At 40.0% G+C, this 18,069-nt stretch overlaps 1 protein-coding gene across 2 annotated transcripts in view; it reads left to right on the forward strand.

Annotated features, from left to right (window-relative positions):
• The window catches only part of ITFG1 (integrin alpha FG-GAP repeat containing 1), a 219,301-nt gene that overhangs the window by 196,324 nt on the left and 4,908 nt on the right, over window positions 1-18,069 (forward strand). Inside the window, exons 15-17 of one of the 2 annotated variants that reach the window (XM_006034335.3) lie at window positions 7,865-7,989; window positions 8,962-9,044; window positions 16,007-16,124. In XM_006034335.3, coding sequence (XP_006034397.1) covers window positions 7,865-7,989; window positions 8,962-9,044; window positions 16,007-16,124 — 326 coding nt within the window. The remainder of the gene's footprint in view (window positions 1-7,864; window positions 7,990-8,961; window positions 9,045-16,006; window positions 16,125-18,069) is intronic. The other variant, XM_025216323.1, reaches the window with a different exon arrangement.

Here is an 18,069-nt window from a genome sequence, read left to right on the forward strand (position 1 = left end):
GAAGCCGCCAATTGGTCTCTCTAATGCAGTTCTCATGCCGTCTTCTGCGTCCGTTCACTGGTAGGATGGAAGAGAATACCACCTGTGCACCGAACTCCCTCAGCACGCCGCCCAGAGCACTGTGCTCTCATCATCAGGTGATCGGGGGTTCTCCTGGCCGCATCATTAGTACCCACATGGACTAGGACCATGGGGTAGTAATCGGTGGGCTTAATCCTGGCCTGGATTACCTCCTTCACGTCCCGAATCTTTGCTCTGGGCAGGCAGTAGACCTCTCGTGTTGAGGGGTCCTGGCGACAGATGGGCCCTTCCGTACCTCTCAGGATGGAGTCGCCTATGACGAGCACTCGTCGCCTCCTTCCTCCTCTGGGTCCGCGTGGATGTCTTGACCAGTTCGGAGTGTGAAGAATGTGGTGTTGCTTCCTGCCCAAGGGTTTCCTCCTCCCCTTCCATCTCCTGCAGGGTCGCCAGGGCTGCGTACCTGTTCTCCAGTCGGATTGGAGGAACTGGTACCAGTTCGCTACAAGCAGCTCCAGTCCTGGATGTGACCGTCTGCCACTCTGCTGTGGAGGGCACTCTCCGGGATGCTTCTTTCTTAGGTGCCTGGTCCTGCAGGGAAAAGAAATAGCCGTCAATTTCATCCTCCGCCTCCCTGATACCCCTCAGCCTGCTAACCTCCTCCCAGAGCTCCCTCACCTGCGCCTCCAGAGCCCTAAGATGGGCTCCTGCCAGACAGTGTGGAAACATCATGAATCCATACTGTTTTTCATGTAAAGTTCCTTCAAACTGGCCTGCATGCAGAACTGTATAAGGTAGGGCTTTAGGTCACATGCAAATTATATTAATTCAAGTTAAGATGGTACAATTTCCAGATTGAGTCAGGCTCTCAAGTGGAAGTAATTGAGGACTTTTTTCCATTTATTCTGGTGATACCTCTTACAAAGATCCTGCTTGATAACATTATTCTAAATCTCTTATACTTGGAAATTTGAATAATATTAAATTTTATTCAGAATCTTCCAAGCGCATCAGCTTTATGGACACAAACAGCCAGGTTGGCAAGAAAGTTCACCAATCAGAAAAGTAAATGAGGATGGTTTTAGTGGGCTTGTGACACAAATCTATAATCATAAAGGACTATTCAGAATAAATTATATAAATAGTCCATTGAAAACAAAACTACCTGTGTTTAAAAAAAAAAAAAGAATTTGAGGTAAAAAGCATCAGAACTGAGCTATGAGTAGGAAATATTTTTGCCAGTGCCTTACTAAAGACTTCCTATTGTTTTTAAATGAATACTTCCTTATTTTCTGTACTTACCATGCTTATTTCCAGTATGGGGATTGTTGTGAATTTTAGTTTTTTTCCTATTTAAATGAATATGATGTTTTCATGATAGACGGAACTTCAAAAATGTTCTATTTTTTCTCTTCTGGCAAAAACCAGAAGATGGAATATTTTCTTAATAATAGCTTCTGGGGTTTATATATAAAATGTTGTACATGGTTAATCTAATAATGTACTTAACATTTCTAAATTGGTAGTAGATGATTACAAGCAGAAATCCCAGTTAAATATTTCAGTTTTCACATGTTCATTGCTTGCTTTTCAGCAAACTATTTCAGTAAAAATAATCTTAAAGGTCTCATTTCACAAAATATAGAAATACCGTACAAACCAGAGCTAACTGCTTTGGCTTAATAAGTATATCTGTGAGACACTACATTACATCGCCTCTTGATACCCCATTTAAAATTATTCAAGTCACATTAATTTTAAGCTGCATTTTTTAAAGAGAAGCAGCTCTAAAATAAGTAGAATAAAGAATAGACTACTCATATGTCTAAATAAAAAGGTCTGGTACAAAAATAGGCAGACAAGGTTCCTTGGGTGAATTTGATGTCTTTTATTAGACCAACCCAAATGGTTGGAGAATAGTTATTAAGCAAGCTTTCGGGTTCAAAAACCCTTCGTCAGGCTAAGGAAGCTGCAGCAGTTGGTGTGTGCTCTTCCTGGATGGTACAAAAATAGTTTTTTTAATATCTCAAACCAAATTCAGTAACATAGACTGAAGGTTGTATTTCCTATCAACCCAAACATTTGGGTTGATACAGACATTTGACATTTTAGGCTTCATACCGTGTTCCTTTTTGGTTTCAGCGTATAACCTTCCCTCAACACACACATCCAATTTCTCTTGTGTTCCTTGGTTTGTATTGGCACTAACAAATTTGTCACTTGCTAGCAAAAAAAAAATGATGGTAGCATTAAGTAAAGCTTGAAAACCACAAGAAATGTTAGGCTGAACGAACTATGGCCATTAGACAGATTTATAAATACTGAAATATTATAAACTATATTCTTAATCCCCTTAAAAATCTCAACTATAAGATGAGATCAACTATTTAGTGCAGTTATAAAAACACTGTTGTTGAATACATACCAGTTGTTTTTTCCTTGATTGGTGGCCAGATTGTTTGATTAATTGAGAGAGAAAGAGTCATATAGATGCTGAAAATGCTGAGGTATTCACCGGGGTATTTTTTAAAAAATAAGTGTCCACTCTTAAATGGTGAGCAGCTATTCTCTGAATCGGAGAGAACTAGGATGGTCTTTGAATTTATTTTTGGCTCTATTTCTTTCTATTTTTACATCTTCGGTCCAAGTTAGATTACGTAGCTAAGATCTGTGAGCGCCACTGAGTATGACCTATGATAGCTAGGAAATGCATGATATTTTGGCACCTATCATCTGCCTCTTGCAGAGAATCAGATATTTTTGACTACCGCTACTATAGTATATTCCAATGAGAATATCTTCAAATTCAGTGCAGTTTATCCTTCCTGCTTTGCATTGTTCTTTTCTAGTTTGATAAATATTAACTAGATCACTGGTATCATTACTACTGAATGAGGAAGTTTCCTATACCAAAAGATTAATTGGAGGGGAAGCTAGTAATTTTGCAGTTGTATTTGAGAAAGTAAGGCCAATTAAATCCTTGTAACAAAATTCTAGTAGCTAGAATTAATCATTTTCTTTTCACCTTGTCCTATGTGTTAATTTATTCCTTTACAAAATATATTGATATGAGCTTGACTTACCTACAGTCAAACAGTTTAATATTGTTCCTAGTTAGTGTTGTGATGTATTGACTATTAGGTTATAACTCAAATACCCATCCTTATTACAGTTGGCTTAATTGTAATTTCTGCCTGGGACCTCTCGCCCCTAACGAAAATGGGAGTTTCCATCTAAAATACAGTAATGCACTTGCATTAAATAGATGCAATTTTTAAACTGTTCCATTATTTCACATGTAACTCATGTAGGATAACAGCAGGAGCCAACTTTTTTGGAAGGTGTGCCACAAATTAGTCCTGACCCCTCCAAGTGCAACTCTGATCCCTCTTCTTCTGTCCAACCTACTGTTCTGCTTTCTGCTCTCTGCCCAATCTCCTCTACTTCTGCTTCCTGACCTATCCTCCCTTCCTAATCTCCTGTTCTGCTTCTTGCCCTATCAGTTGCTGCCATGTGCCACACAGACAGTTACTATGCCAATCGTGGCACGCATGCTGCAGGTTGGCCACCCCTGTAATATGAAATGATAAATGTGGACTTGAAGAATGTCCTATTCCTATTACTAGGAGTACCTAGCACATATTATTAGTACATCAGTCCCTGGAAAAATCATGGAGCAGGTCCTCAAGGTATCCATTTCTAAGCACTTGGAGGAGGTGATTAGGAACAGTCAGCATGGATTCACCAAGGGCAAGTCATGCCTGACTAACCTGATCGCCTTCTGTGACAAGATGACTGGCACTGTGCATGCGGAGAAAGCAGTGGATGTGATATATCTTGACTTTAGCAAGGCTTTTGAGATGGTCTCCCACAACATTTTTGCAAGCAGGCTAAGGAAGTACACATTGGATGAACGAACTGTAAGGTGGATAGAAAACTGGCTGGATCATTGGGCTCAAAGGGTAATATTGCAGGGTAAAATGGCTTGATGTCTAATTGACAGCTGGTATCAAGTGGAGTCCCCAGGGGTCAGTCTTAGGACCAGTTTTATTCAGTATCTTCCTGAATGACCTGAAAGATGAGATGGAGTGCACCCTAAGCAAGTTTGCAGATCACGCCCTGCTGGGGGGGGGGAGTAGTAGATAAGCTGAGGAGTAGAGCTAGGGTTCAGGGAGACCTCAACAAATTGCAGGATTGGACCAAAAGAAATCTCATAAGGTTTAGTAGAAGCAAGTGCAAAGTCCTGCACCGGTATAGGCTGGGGGCTGACTGGCTAAGCACCAGCTCTTCAGAAAAGAACTTGGGGGTTACAGTGGACACTAAATTGAATATGAACCAACAGTGTGAGCTTGTTGCAAAGAAGGCTAATGGCATACTGAACTGCATGAGTAAGAGCGTTGCCAGCAGATCTAGGAAAGTGATTATTCCCCTCTATTTGCCACTGGTGAGACCACAGCTGGAGTACTGTGTCCAGTTTTGGGCCCTCCACTACAGAAAGGATGTAGACAAATTGGAGAGAGTCCAGCAGAGGGCCACAAAAATGGTTAGTGGGCTGGGGCACATACATGTCTTCTGAGGAGAGGCTGAGGGAACTGGGCTTATATAGTCTGGAGAAGAGAAGACTGAGGGGGGATTTAACAGCAGCCTTCAGCTACCTGAAGGGTGGTTCCAAAGAGGATGGAGCTGGATTGTTCCCAGTGGTGGAAGATGACAGAACAAGGAACAATGGTCTCAAGTTGCAGCAAGAGATGTTTAGGTTAGATATTAGGAAAATACTTTCTCACTAGGAGGGTAGTAGAGCACTGGAATGGATTACCCAGAGAGGTGGTGGAATCTCCACTGTTGGAGGTTTTAGGCTAGACAAAGGTTTGGCTGGGATGATCTAATTGGGGATAGACCTGCGTTGAGCAGGGGGTTGGACTAGATGACTTCCTGAGGTCCCTTCCAGCCCTAATTGTCTATTATTCTATTTTAAAGTTGGTCCAAAGTCATTTGCTTTAATCAGGCTTTTCTTTGTATAATGTAAGATGGAATTTACAAGGGGAGGAGGTCCAGAAGTCTCAAGCTGGTAGTCACTGGGCCCTCTGTTACGTGTCGAGGGTGAGGGAAGGAAAGTTCACTTTTAACATAGCTTGCCGCCATCAGTTTTTCGAGGTATTTTTCTTTAGTGGGGAGAGATCATCAGGCTTGCAAAGAAAACCATGATGTCCTGTCAAAATAAACAGACCAAAGATCTGTTGGGAAATCAGAGTTTACTTGCATGACTCTGCGTCTTCTCCCTCTGGCAACTGAGCTCACCAGGGAACCAAGCTATTGACAGATTCCACCTCCCTGCTTCACACAGCTAGAAGCCTAGAAGTGACTGTGTCCAGTAAAAGTATCATTTTGGCCGCTCTTCTCCAAAGTCCCTCTAAGGAAGGAAGTGGCCGCTCTTCTCCAGAGTCCCTCTAAGAGTCTGGTTTCCACTAAACACAAGGTGTAAGTGCAAAAGGCCTTCTATAGGTATTGGAGAGTGAGAAACAAAATCATTGTGTTGATTCTTCTCTTATGTAAATGAAAAGCACTTTGTCTTGACTACGCATCATTTGCTCCTGTCCAGACTGTATGCTGCAGTGTGCCAGGAAGCTCTTTGAAGAGAACCCTTCTTAACTTTACTAGTAACATTGGACCCCTGGCTTATCATGCACAGTATCAGGGGTATGCAGTACATGCAAAGATGGGAGTTTTGTAGGCTAGCTTTTCACCATGTAAAAATGTCATTGACCAATACACTTTACTTAGCACTGCATCCATTGTTAAGCTAGTAATTTTTACAGCAAAAATGACCTTTTGCAGACAATGATTATTAACAATGGATGCAGTGCTAAGCAGAGTGACATCTCTGATATAGAAAAGGTTAAAGTAACAGGCTGTTATATTTGAAACAAACTGAAGAAAAATTCAAAGCTGTCAATGGCCTCAAGCATTCTGACTCATGCCAGTAGAGTTTAAGAATCATTAAATGAAAATAGAAAACCTATAAGTATATCTTGAAGTTAATTTTTTTGGTCCTCCCACCAATAAGTTTCTCCCTTGGTGTAGGAATATATGTAAGAATATATCCAAATACTGCAGGGATTGAATTATGTTGCAATAAATCATGTCTAGTTGCATGGACAGAATTCAGCCTTTGGCATACCAGGTGTGAATTATTGCACCATAATTCACAGACTGTCATGTCTTATTGCTTAATTTGAGATCCTTGATTTAAAGCATAACTTGTTGAAGTATACCAAAGCAATGCAAGAACTTTACACTCAGATTCTTATAAAATCAATGGCTGGTGAAGATAAATTCTACTGCCCACTTTGAAAACTACTTTCATAGGCCTCCTGTTCCAGAATTATCATCAGAATTATCTCATTATATGAGAGATCTCTCTCTCATATCTCTACACCACATTTGACCATTTTATTACACATGCTTGTCCTCATTTAATGTACTTTGTGAGATCTTTCATTGAACAGGGGCCTTCAAGCAGCAGGCATTGCAGCAGTTGTTGCATAGTCTGAGGCTCTGTGCCACAGTCACAGGTGGTTGGTATAACCCTACTTCATTAGTTCCTGGGAGCATCCAACTCCAGCATTTAGTCCATTGAGACATCGCCACCTTTGCCATGATTCCTCAGCCCCTGATGGCAAGGACTCGGTCACTAGAATGGCCATTTTTTGCCACCATACATTTACTTCAGCCTTTTGTTCCACATCTGTAGTCGTGTCTCCTTGGGCGTGGCATCAACAGGTTGGGTGCTGGTGAGGAAGCTCCTGCATGACTTCAGCTGTTCGTATGCTGCAGGATGGTCGTACAGCTGCTGTCTTGCATCTTCAGTTTGTCTCAATCATTCTATCCTACTGGCCACTGCTCTTCTGATGTCAGTAAGAGCGATGCAGCCCTCAGGTACATACTATTTAGGCTAGTAGGCTTTAGACATCCTGTGATTCCTGAAGCCTACTAGCAGCTATCATTCAGAATGGAGTCATGGTGCTTAGCATGTACAAATCTCTCCCATACAAGGCATACGTACTTGGCAGAGGAGAAGCTGGAGAGCCAGAGCAGTGGTTCGAATGGTTTCAGAATGAGAGTATTTCTGTTATCCTAACAAAGAACTGAATGTAACAGGCGTTTAATATTTTGTGCTTCCTATTATAGCAATAGCAAACAAACAAGTCTCTTACTCAGAGAGTTTTTCAAAATGAACAAACAATGCATGCTTGATTGTAGATAGTATTTGCAGTAGAAGTGTCAATGGAAATTTCAAGGCATGTTGCCAAAATGCAATAAATAATTTTACAAGATGTCATGGTGTCAGTGAATCTGTAGCTAGGCAGGAAATATGCGCATCTATTTCCTGCTGGTGACCTCAGCTATTGTAATGATCAGTTTGATCTGGCTTGCAACTGATATAACCCCATTGTAGTTGTGCAGGTTTAAGTTAGGACAAAGTTTGGTCCACAGTATATATTTGGTCCACAGGCTACTTCAGATGTTCCCAGTGTCAGCTGCTTTTGAGTTACAGTAAATAGTCGCATTGTGGATCTGTATAATACTGCTTTCATTTCTTCTTCTAAACTACTTCAAACAAATTGCACAAGTTCTAGTACCACATGAAAAATAGAGGTCAAAGAAATGTCTTTATATTCCAATTCATCTGAGTCATTCTGGAGTAATTATCTAAATGAAATGCCCATAAATCATGGAAATGTAGAATGAGAATTCAGTTAAGAATAGATTATTTATTATGTGAATTGTGTTGTTGCCCAAAAAGTCTTAAGCAATATATTAATTGTATTTTTTAATTAAATTCTAGCTGGACAACTTAGCCAGTCAGCACATTTTGCTCTCCAGCTGCCTTACAGTGTGCTTGGTTTGGGACGTAGTGCCAATTTCCTCGATCACTTGTATGTTGGCATTCCTCGTCCTTTAGGAGAAAAGGTAAGGTTAAGATTTACCTTGAATAAATTATTATTTTCCAGTGTTTTTCTAACCTGATAAATTCTGTAGCTTGCTATTCCTAAGCCTACTTTTTGAGACGCCAGAATGATGAAGCCATTTTGAGTTCTGAAAAGTTTGCTTGAAGACAACAGTGTGTGTGTCTGTTTTCTCCAGCCTGCACTATCAATCTTTTAACCTTTTATGTCAACAATAAGACAAAAGTTGCACTCAAAAAGAGCACAGGCATAGTTCTTGTGAACTGTTAACATAGGAGTATAGTGCTTGTTTAAGTTATAGATACTTATATTTGACCTAGAGTCTCACCAATTTATGCTGTGATTAACATCAGATTAATTTAGTAAGCATGGTCTGGATGTGTTAAGTACTTGGATAGGAAAAATGCGAGAATCACAAATGCAGCAGGAAAATGACTCGGTTGCTTCTTGAATCACTTTCTTCGTTAATAATGAGCTCATTATCAGCATGGTAAAAGGTATTCTGCTGAATGGACCTTCCTTTGGATGGAAGTGTGAAGCCCAGGTTCTGACCATGTATGATTGGTCAAGATCCCATATCCTATTTTAAGAGTTAGTATTCTGGTTGAATTATAATTTGGATAATTACATTCTGACTACATAAAATTCCCCTACAGAATCAGTTCTTCACTTCCTACCGTAAACTGCAGTGCCAGTGTGCACTTAAGTAGAAGCCATGTTTTACTTCAATGATGGCTATGTCTGTGGTGGATGCAGTGATCAGTAGTTTTTATTTGGCTTGTAAATTACTTCAGAATCCAAGCTAAAAATTAATCTAAATGTAAAATAATTATCCCCATCCATCCCTGACTCATGAAAACCACTTGAACTTTCTGTTCTTTCTTGTGTAAATTTAATCAGGAAATGTCTAAATACTTCACAAAATAACACCTCTTCGGTTTTAAGAGGTAAATCTAACTTTTGTGTCTTCTTGCAGTCCGCACGGAAACAGGAATGGACAGCTATCATCCCAAACTCCCAACTTATAGTCATTCCATACCCTCACTATGCTCCTCAAAGGTAATGTTATTAATTGGACTATATGTTACAAAATTATAATATAGAAACAGATTTTTAATTGTGTATCACTTTGTTATCCTCCATATTTTCATAAGCAAATTAAGGAAATGTGGCCTAGATGAAGTCACTCTAAAGTGGGTGCCCAAGAGGCTGCAAAACCACTGTCAAAGACTACAGTCATCCATAATAAAAACAGGTGGTTATTTTTAAGTGATATGCTGTCCTGGTCCCAGTTCTTATCAGTACTTTCATTAATGATTTGGAGGATGAAATAAGAGTATATGTTCATAAAAGCTGCAGGCAACACCAAGACAGGAGGTACCTTAGCACTTTGGAAGGCAAAGAGATGTTGATAAATGGGAGAACCAGTCTAAAATCGATTAATGAAATTCATATAGACAAAGGTAAAATACTGCATTTAAAAATAAATATAAAATTGGAGATAACTGGCAATGCAGGTAGCCAAAAAAGGAGCTGGGAGTGATAATGGATCATGAACTGTTCAAGTCCGCAACGTGGTGCTATTATAAAACCTGACAAGTCTTATATTGGAGTATTCTATCAGGAGGATTATATATAGGATACAAGAGGTAATTATTTCCCCCTAGGGGAGAATAATTGCATCCAGAACAACAGGGTGAGCGGCAGCTAAGCAGTAGTTCAAGGGCTACAACTTAACCCTTCACAGTCCAGGCCACCACTTGAACAGCCCTGTGCTGAAGGATTTGGACATTGGCCTAAACTAGATGTGGAAGTTTGGGTGAGGTACACTAGTCCTTAGAAACTTGGTATGTCTTGCCCACACAGGCAGGAGCAAGCTGATCACTAGATTTGGGTTTAGGAAGAATTTTTTCTCCAGACCAGGACCTTTGAATATTTTCCCCCTTCTCTGCAATGTCTGAGATTATCTGGGCATATTTTAACTTGACTGATTTCCTGTCTTAGTAGCAAAGTGTTACCAGTACCCTCATCTTCCCCTACCCTTTACTAGTGGTCTGTTGTAGAGTGTTTTATTGGATGCTGTGAGGCTCTGAGGTGCAAGAGGACCAAATTAGATGTTATTGTGGACACTTTTGGACAAATTGTTGCTTGCAAATGTGAAAGACTGCAGTTGATGGCCTCAGAGGCCCCTTCTAGTTCCAGGGAACATGTAAAGGTGTACACACATTTGTTAGAGTGATTCTTGTAAATAAGCATGTATCTTCATTTGCTTCTGTGATGGAAAAAAAATGTCAAATTTATAGTGCATAATGGACTTCACAGCAGTCATTTGTATTTTTTGTTAAACTACAGACTCTTTTATATAATGCCAAAGAACATTCAAAACACATTATTGAATATATTCCTGTAAATGAAAACGTACCTGCCAACGTTATTGACCAAGTAACAAGTACAGCCACAGCAAAAGTGCATGTTTTGGTTTCATCAAATATGCATCCAGTGTGTCTACATAGATTCAAAAGTTTCTGTTTAGAACGTGGTGTATGTTGCTATCTATGAATCTGTGCATTTTCTTGGAGGAAGAGATGAAAATGTTGCTTGCAGGAGGATTTTAACACTGAAATCAATTTGAGCTAAAAGCATTTATACAAAAAAATGGACTCAGGAACATAGAAAAAATTTCCTCTTACTGCTGTTGAATATATATGTCAAATCATAGTTTACTAGTCAACCCTCTAGCATCTCCCTATGCTTTGTCTTGGGGTAAAGTCATAGTTGCTTTTATAACACAGAAATGATTCTGATGTCACGATGTGAGCATTAAAACTTTACTGTAGAAAACATGAGATGTGAAGTACCAAGTCCTTTTCTGTAAAATATGCTTGGTTCTAATTATCAACCCTAAGATTAATAGCAGCCAAATGAGTCACCCAGTACCATTCTGTTGGCCCAATAAAAATATCAACTCACAAAAATTCTTACCTCTTCTCATTTCCTGGACCATCATGGCTACATGATCACTTCAATATATTTCTGTTAAGTAGCCATTCCTTTCAATGACTAATATTTTGGAGGACAAAATTGTTTGTTACCCAAACCATCCCTCCTGGCAGTTAAAATACATGTGTGCATATTGTTCATGCTCAAGACTATCCTAAACAGTCACCAGAAGAAAACAGGAAGATGACAAGACTCAACTTTCTTAATTATTCCTAAGCAAAGGGATGGGGAAAAGGCCCTGAACCTCTTAGCTCCTCTTTCTACTCAGTACTGAAGCAAAAAAAGAGGGTACAAATATATGATTTTTTTTTAAGCAGTCCTTTATTGATCACTTAAATCCCAAGCAGGACTTCTGCACTCTCAAAATGTAAGGAATCCTTTCCTCTATGAATGGTCTTTTCTAAAGGTAAACAGGCATTGCTGTTCTTCTATTGACAAAATTGATTTTCTCCTCCAGTAATTCATAATCAAAAAGAAAGATCTTACCTAAGGAATGAGTTCTCCTCAAATACACAAGTTATCAGGACAGGGTGGCCCTGCTCTCTTAAGTCTGCAGGCAGACAGATGGAAAGAATACCAAGCAAACAGTAACAAATACTCACATGAACTGCTCCATTCATCTCAGCAGGGTTTTAACTTAGAATACTAATGAAGATTTACAGGTCAGCATTGTTGATTATTTCAGTGCTGATTCATTTAGCAGAAACATCCAGCTGTCCTGCAGTTGCAAGTAGAATTAAACACATGCTTCCCCTCCCAATTTTGATCGTTGATAGATCCTCCCATATTCCTTCTCTATAATAAAACCTCAGTTTCTTGTTCTTAAAATCAAAACGTTGAGAAATAAACTCTTCAGGCCAGAATGTCCAAGCTGATCGTAATAGATTGAGAAAAGAAGGGTTGAATCCAAGAGGGCTGATGAGGAAAGAGATTTTCTGGTGCCAACCTAATTTCTGGAAGAGACTCATGTTGGAGCTAAAATGATCAGCAGTAAAATATGTATAATAATACCGACACTTCAAAATTAAATCTACACCCTGCAACACTCCACACAGTCACCATACACAAGCCCAGGCAGACGAAGGACTTGCATTTCTAATTACCCTATTACCAAAGTTTGTTTGCATACATTTACAGTTGAAAGTTTTAAGCTACAGATAACAGGATGGATGTCTTGGACAGGGTACATCAGCTGTACTCTGCAGTGGAAACTTGGCCTGAACTATTCCTACTATTGATTCAAAATCTCTAGTCCTAAGCATTCAACATTCAAGATGGGCCTGGGACACAAGTTCAACTCTGAATCTGAACATCTCCTTTTGATCTTAGGGGCAGAGTTGGGCCCACCTGGTATTCTACACACTATCTTTTTTTGTTAACCAGAGTCTTGGAAAACAGCATAAACTGTAGGGTATTATTTTTTCATTGTATATTAGAAAATAACATTTACATAAAACACAGTTTCCTGTAAATGAAAACCTACCTGCCAAAGTTGTTATTGACCAAGTAACAAGTACAGCAAAAGTGCATGTTTTGGTTTCATCAAATATGCATCCAGTGTGTCTAGTTAGATTCAAAAGTTAGATCCTGTAGATGTGCCCAGTGATTCCTGCAACGAGCCCAGAACTTAGTGAGCTAGAGCACACCTTCTGGAAAAACCAACCCATCTTAAAAACTAAAGAAACTCCTTCTGTTTAATTTATCCAATAGAAGGCTATGAGGCAACTTGATCAGCCTACAGGTATGTATATAGCGAGGAGATTTAAAATAGTACAGAGATCCTGAATGGGCAGACAAAAGCATAATAACATAAGATCCAGTGGTTGGAAGCTGAAATTATACAAATTAGACTAGAAATAATAAGGTGCATGTTTTAACAGCCAGCATAATTAACCATTGGAATAACTAATTAATTGCTTAGTCTTCAAATCAGTGCTACATACCTTTCTAAAGGTTTATGTTCCCGTTTAAATAAATTGAGGCCTCTATACAGGAATTACTGGCTCAAATTCTATGTTATGCAGAAGATGGATAATTATAGTAGTCCCTTGTGGCTTAAAGATGTATTAACCTATGGAAAGCCATTGGATTATTTAAAGATTTAAATTTACACACATCCATGGAAAAGCATTTAGTTACCATGTTACAAATACATTCATACTACTCCAAAAATTGAAATGGGTACTAAAATGATAAGCATACTAGGAGTTTTCTTACAAATAGAATTTTATTGACAAAGTAATACAAGTGTAGTTTGCAAACAGTGCGAAGGTAGTGTTCAAATTACAATTTTTTTTTCTATGCACATTCACTGCTGTTAATATTTTTATGGATTCTGTTGTCCTGCTTCTTGCTACACAGAACCTCCCAGACACTTATTTGTCTGTGTTTCAGAAAAATATTTTCTCCAAATTTATGTATATAATAAAATGTAGGGGTGTGCGAAGCGGACAGTATTTGATTTGGATTCAGATTTGGCCTGATTCAGGGGACAGTGATTCGATTCACTAATTGGGATCACTATCCCGATTCGATTCAGCCAAATCTGAATCTGAAGATTCAGTTCTGATTCAGAGAATCAGCGATTCAGCCATAGACAGCTCTATGCCTTTTCTACATACCTTGAGGTACCAGGCACAGCTTGTGAATGCTGAGATGGTGTGGCAGATGGAGCATCCCACAGGAGCGCAGGGAGGTACCCTGCGCGCTTGGCAGCGGACCCAGAAGTGGACCGGAAGTACTTCCAGTCCGCTTCCAGGTCTGCTGCCGAGCGCACGGGCGGGGGGCCCAGACCCTCTTCCGGCTCAGCAATCGGCCATGGGAGAACCCCCAGTGGCCCCCCCAAACCCAGGAGGCACCCAGTTGCTGAGCCAGGGGGCAGGGGTTCCCCCACACACTCCGTGGTAGACCTAGAAGTGGACCAGAAGTACTTCTGGTTCACTTCTGGGTCTGCCGCCAAGCACACACAGAACCCCCCGCGCTCCTGTGGGACGCTCCATCCGCCCCACCATCTCAACGTTCACGAGCTGCACCTGGTACCTTGAGGTACATAGAAAAAACATATAAGGCTGTGTCTGTGGCCGAATCATCGAATCTCTCTGGATCTCTCTAAATTCAATCAGAGTCTTCTGATTCAGAGAGGTTAATGGGTTTCCCGATTCAATTCGGATTCAAAGATTTGGCCGCCGAATTGGGCTGAATTTCCTCCAAATCGAATCAGCGACCGAAGCGTCACACAACCCTAATAGCCCATTGATTTCAGTTTTCAATCTATTTCAAGATTTATTGACTGTAGAGACTGACCTCATTTGTTAATAAATCTTGATTATAATTCTAGAAACTCAGTATCTACTTTCTGTTTGAACTTTACTAAATTTTAAATTAAAAGTATTCTGTCCCTACAAAAAGAAAAAAAGCCATGTTGCTTATAGAATAGCAGCGTGTCTAGAGACTAGAGCGAGGGGTCTGAGAGTCGCACTCTATCCCATTTCAACAGTGATTCACTGGATGACTTTGAGCAAGTGAGGTAAAATTTGAATCAAGACATACACAATTAATATAAGCAAAAATCAAGTAATAAAATGAAAATCAAACTGTTCTGTAACAGAATCTTTAAATACATGTAATGAGAAGTAAATAATTGTAGTACAAATACAGGGGGGGGAAATTACTACTAGAGTTTGAAGTAGAGCTAAGAAGAAACTCGTCTTTGAAAAATAATTTAAAATTTTGACCACACAGTTCAGAGACTAAGGCCAGGAGGATACTTGTGATCATCTGTACTGGTTTTCTGTACAACCCAAGCCCAACAAAAATTGGAAAAAACCAACATTAGGACTGAAACTGCTTCAACTGTAGACAAAGGCTTAACCACCGTCGTACTTTAAGTTATATGTGGCTCTGCCAGCAGTTTTTTTGCCATCAGAATTACCCCAGTTCAAACAGCAGAAGCTTTGCAAGATGAAGCTTTTTGTCAAGAGCTGCACCAACACCAGAGAAGTTGGCCAAGTGAGCTCTGTTGGCCACAGCATATGAACTTTCCACACCATGAATTGATATGGGTATGCTGGCAGAGCTTTTTAATGAAGATGAAGTCTCCTTTGCTTTTTCTCTGGATGTAACCGCTCAGCATGAGTTTAAAGACCGTTGTCACAAATAGCGAAGTTGTAGATACCCTGGGAACTCCAAGTGTTGCCATGTTACAACCTGAGCTAAGGTCATGGTCAGTCCTTCCCAAAATAAAATTGAGAAGGCCCAGGAAGCTCTGCAAGGTTCATCATGTGGGGCAGCCAAAGAAACTTGGGAGGCCAAAAATCCCTCCCTTATGGGATCCACATGCTAGGGGTGTGCTGACCCCTCTCCTGGACTGCCCAAACTCCCTCCTTTCCCTGGAAATACAGCCGCCACTAACTGTCCTTACCATGCCTACAGTTTTTCCCTCTGAGCCTGGTACAGGCTTTAGGAATAACTTAATGCAACATTAATTTCAGCAAAACGTAAATATGCAGTGACTGACAGAAATACACAATGACTGCTCCCCCACAATCTGCCTGGAGTGCTGTCTTCTGGCACATGGGATTCTTTGATAAAAGAGTCAGCACATCATGTGGATTTTGCTAGCTGGTGCTCGTCCTTTCACCCCAACCCCAGGCAGTTTTTGAGGCTTCTGCTGTGCGTTTTACTTTTATTTTGTTCCTTTCAATGCTCTACTGCAAAAGCGAGCATAAAACTCTTAATGAGGAAGAAAGCCAATCCCTAAGGATATACCAAGGATAGCTCAACAGAAACTAAATTTAAACATAGTATCACTTGAAAATAACAATTATATTTAACACTGTATTTTATAAGTAAATACCATTAAGCTCCTGTCTTTAAGGTAAGCCCCGGACTTGTACAAACAATCATATTAGCAGATTTTGCATTACCTTTTCATTTTTGTAAATGGACGTAATCTCTTTTGAAGCTGTACTCTGGGTCCTAATGAAGAGTACTAATGTTTCCTTGGCTTCTCTTCTGTGTAGCTGGAGTGCCAAGCTGTACCTGACCCCAAGTAACATTGTGCTGTTAACAGCTATAGCCCTAATTGGAGTTTGTGTTTTCATCTTGGCAATAATTGGCATATTGCACTGGCAAGAGAAGGTAAGCTTAATTAAATGGAAATGAGTTTCTGTATATTTTCACACTACAAATTCTGTATTGCATTAAGATATGCTCTCGTATTGTTTTGAATAATGGCTTTCAGTTTGAAAATATACTTTAAAATAAAATAATCTCAATATTTTTCACATTTCTGACAGGTATCAGGCTTTATTAATACACACAAAAGAAGGGTAATTTTAGGTTTTATTGAAAGCTTAAAAAACAAGCATCTAGTTATGTAGGTTTGATATCTGAAACATTTAAGGGGAAAATAAAAAATAATATACACAATTTTTGGTATTTTGGCATATGCCGTTATTCATAACTAAATGGGAGACTTTCCGTTTTTAAGATGACTACTTTCAACATCTTTTACTCTCATCAACTGATCAGAGTTGCAAGTAGAGGCTGTTTTTGAAAATAAATGTAAATTCAACTTACTTTGCTTCTATTCCGATGGTGGTTCAGAAAGAAGAAAAACATTCATTTTTGTTCTATACCCTTACTAGTTGTAGGGCTGTTAATGTGGGGGACTCTTCCATGGAATGCTGGCTGCTTTGCTCCGCATGTCTGAATCGCATGTGGACTGTATATACATTCATTGATTTGAAGAAGCATTTTAAGAGGGTTCTTTCATGTCACAAAAGAAAAGCATTCCCACTTTTCTTAACAACTCTCAGTTCACAATAATATCCAACTGGCAGGATAGCCAATAAATGCTACTACCTCGCCAAGCCATAATCATAGCTGTCAAATAACGTGACTGCATTTTTGACTTGGTATGTAGGCCTGTTGTTTGTGTTTGTGAAACAAACAGGCCCGATTAAACATCCAGCCAAGTTGTGCATGGATTTCATACTGAAAAATTATTTCACAGTGCCATCATTGACTTCTACAAAATGTTAACACAGAGCCCATATGCAAGTAGTGATGTGGTTGGGATGCCAATTGACAGAGCAAGGAAATAGAGAATTCATGATGATTCCACTCTTATATCCTTCCCTATTGTGCTCAGACAGTACAGCATGAATGACAAAGGAACTATGCTGTGACTAACTCCCAGCTTTTTCTCCATTATTTTTTACTGCAGCATGCCTGTAAAGGCAGTAAATACAGAAGCACAGACAGGACATAAACCTGGAAAAGTAGGGATAATATTAGTAGGTTGGGGGAAGCAATTTAAAAGTTTGATTGCAGAAGTGCAAAATGTTCAAGTATTCCTTACAAACATTACTATAGTGATTCGTAACTAGGATGCCATGGCACCCTTGGGTGTCTTGAGATCCTTTCAAGGGTGCCACAGGTTGCCACACAATGTTAGCACTGCTAGGTGTACAAACTTGATTCACAAGCTAAATCCTTAGCGCGCCTATATATGAGCAGAGAGCCTGCTCCAACACACTGTAATTACAGCACGTTGGAGCAGACTCGATTTAATCAAGTCTGCTGGAGCATGGTAATTAGCACACTCCAATGAACTCCAGTGCCTTGTGTATCAGGGTCCCTGCGCATAAAAATAGTGGTGGGGGCACTTCAACTAAAGCTCGTTGAACAAGCTTTAAAGCAATCCTGCCACCATTTTTAAGCATAGGGACGCTGATACATGAGCTGTTCCAGGTGCCTTAAATAGAGCAGTTCTGAGCTGCTCTGATTACAGTGCTCCACCCCGCTCCCTCCTAGCACATGTATAATAGGGCTGTGTGACGCTTCGGGTGCTGATTTGATTTTGAGGAGATTCGGCCTGATTCAGTGGCCAAATCTCCGAATCCAGATCGAATCAGGAGACCAATTAAAAGGTCCGAATCGATTCAAAGCTCTCCAAATCGATTCGGGCAGCCCCCCGCTCACTGCAGCAGGGATCTGGACCTGGACTCCGTGCTGGTAAATAGGGGGTGAGAGGAGGGGACCATGGGGGGACCCCTGCCAGGCCCCATCCCCTGCCTGT

This window comes from Alligator sinensis, unplaced genomic scaffold, assembly GCF_000455745.1.
Source record: "Alligator sinensis unplaced genomic scaffold, ASM45574v1 scaffold827_1, whole genome shotgun sequence".
Classification (NCBI taxonomy): Eukaryota; Metazoa; Chordata; order Crocodylia; family Alligatoridae; genus Alligator; species Alligator sinensis.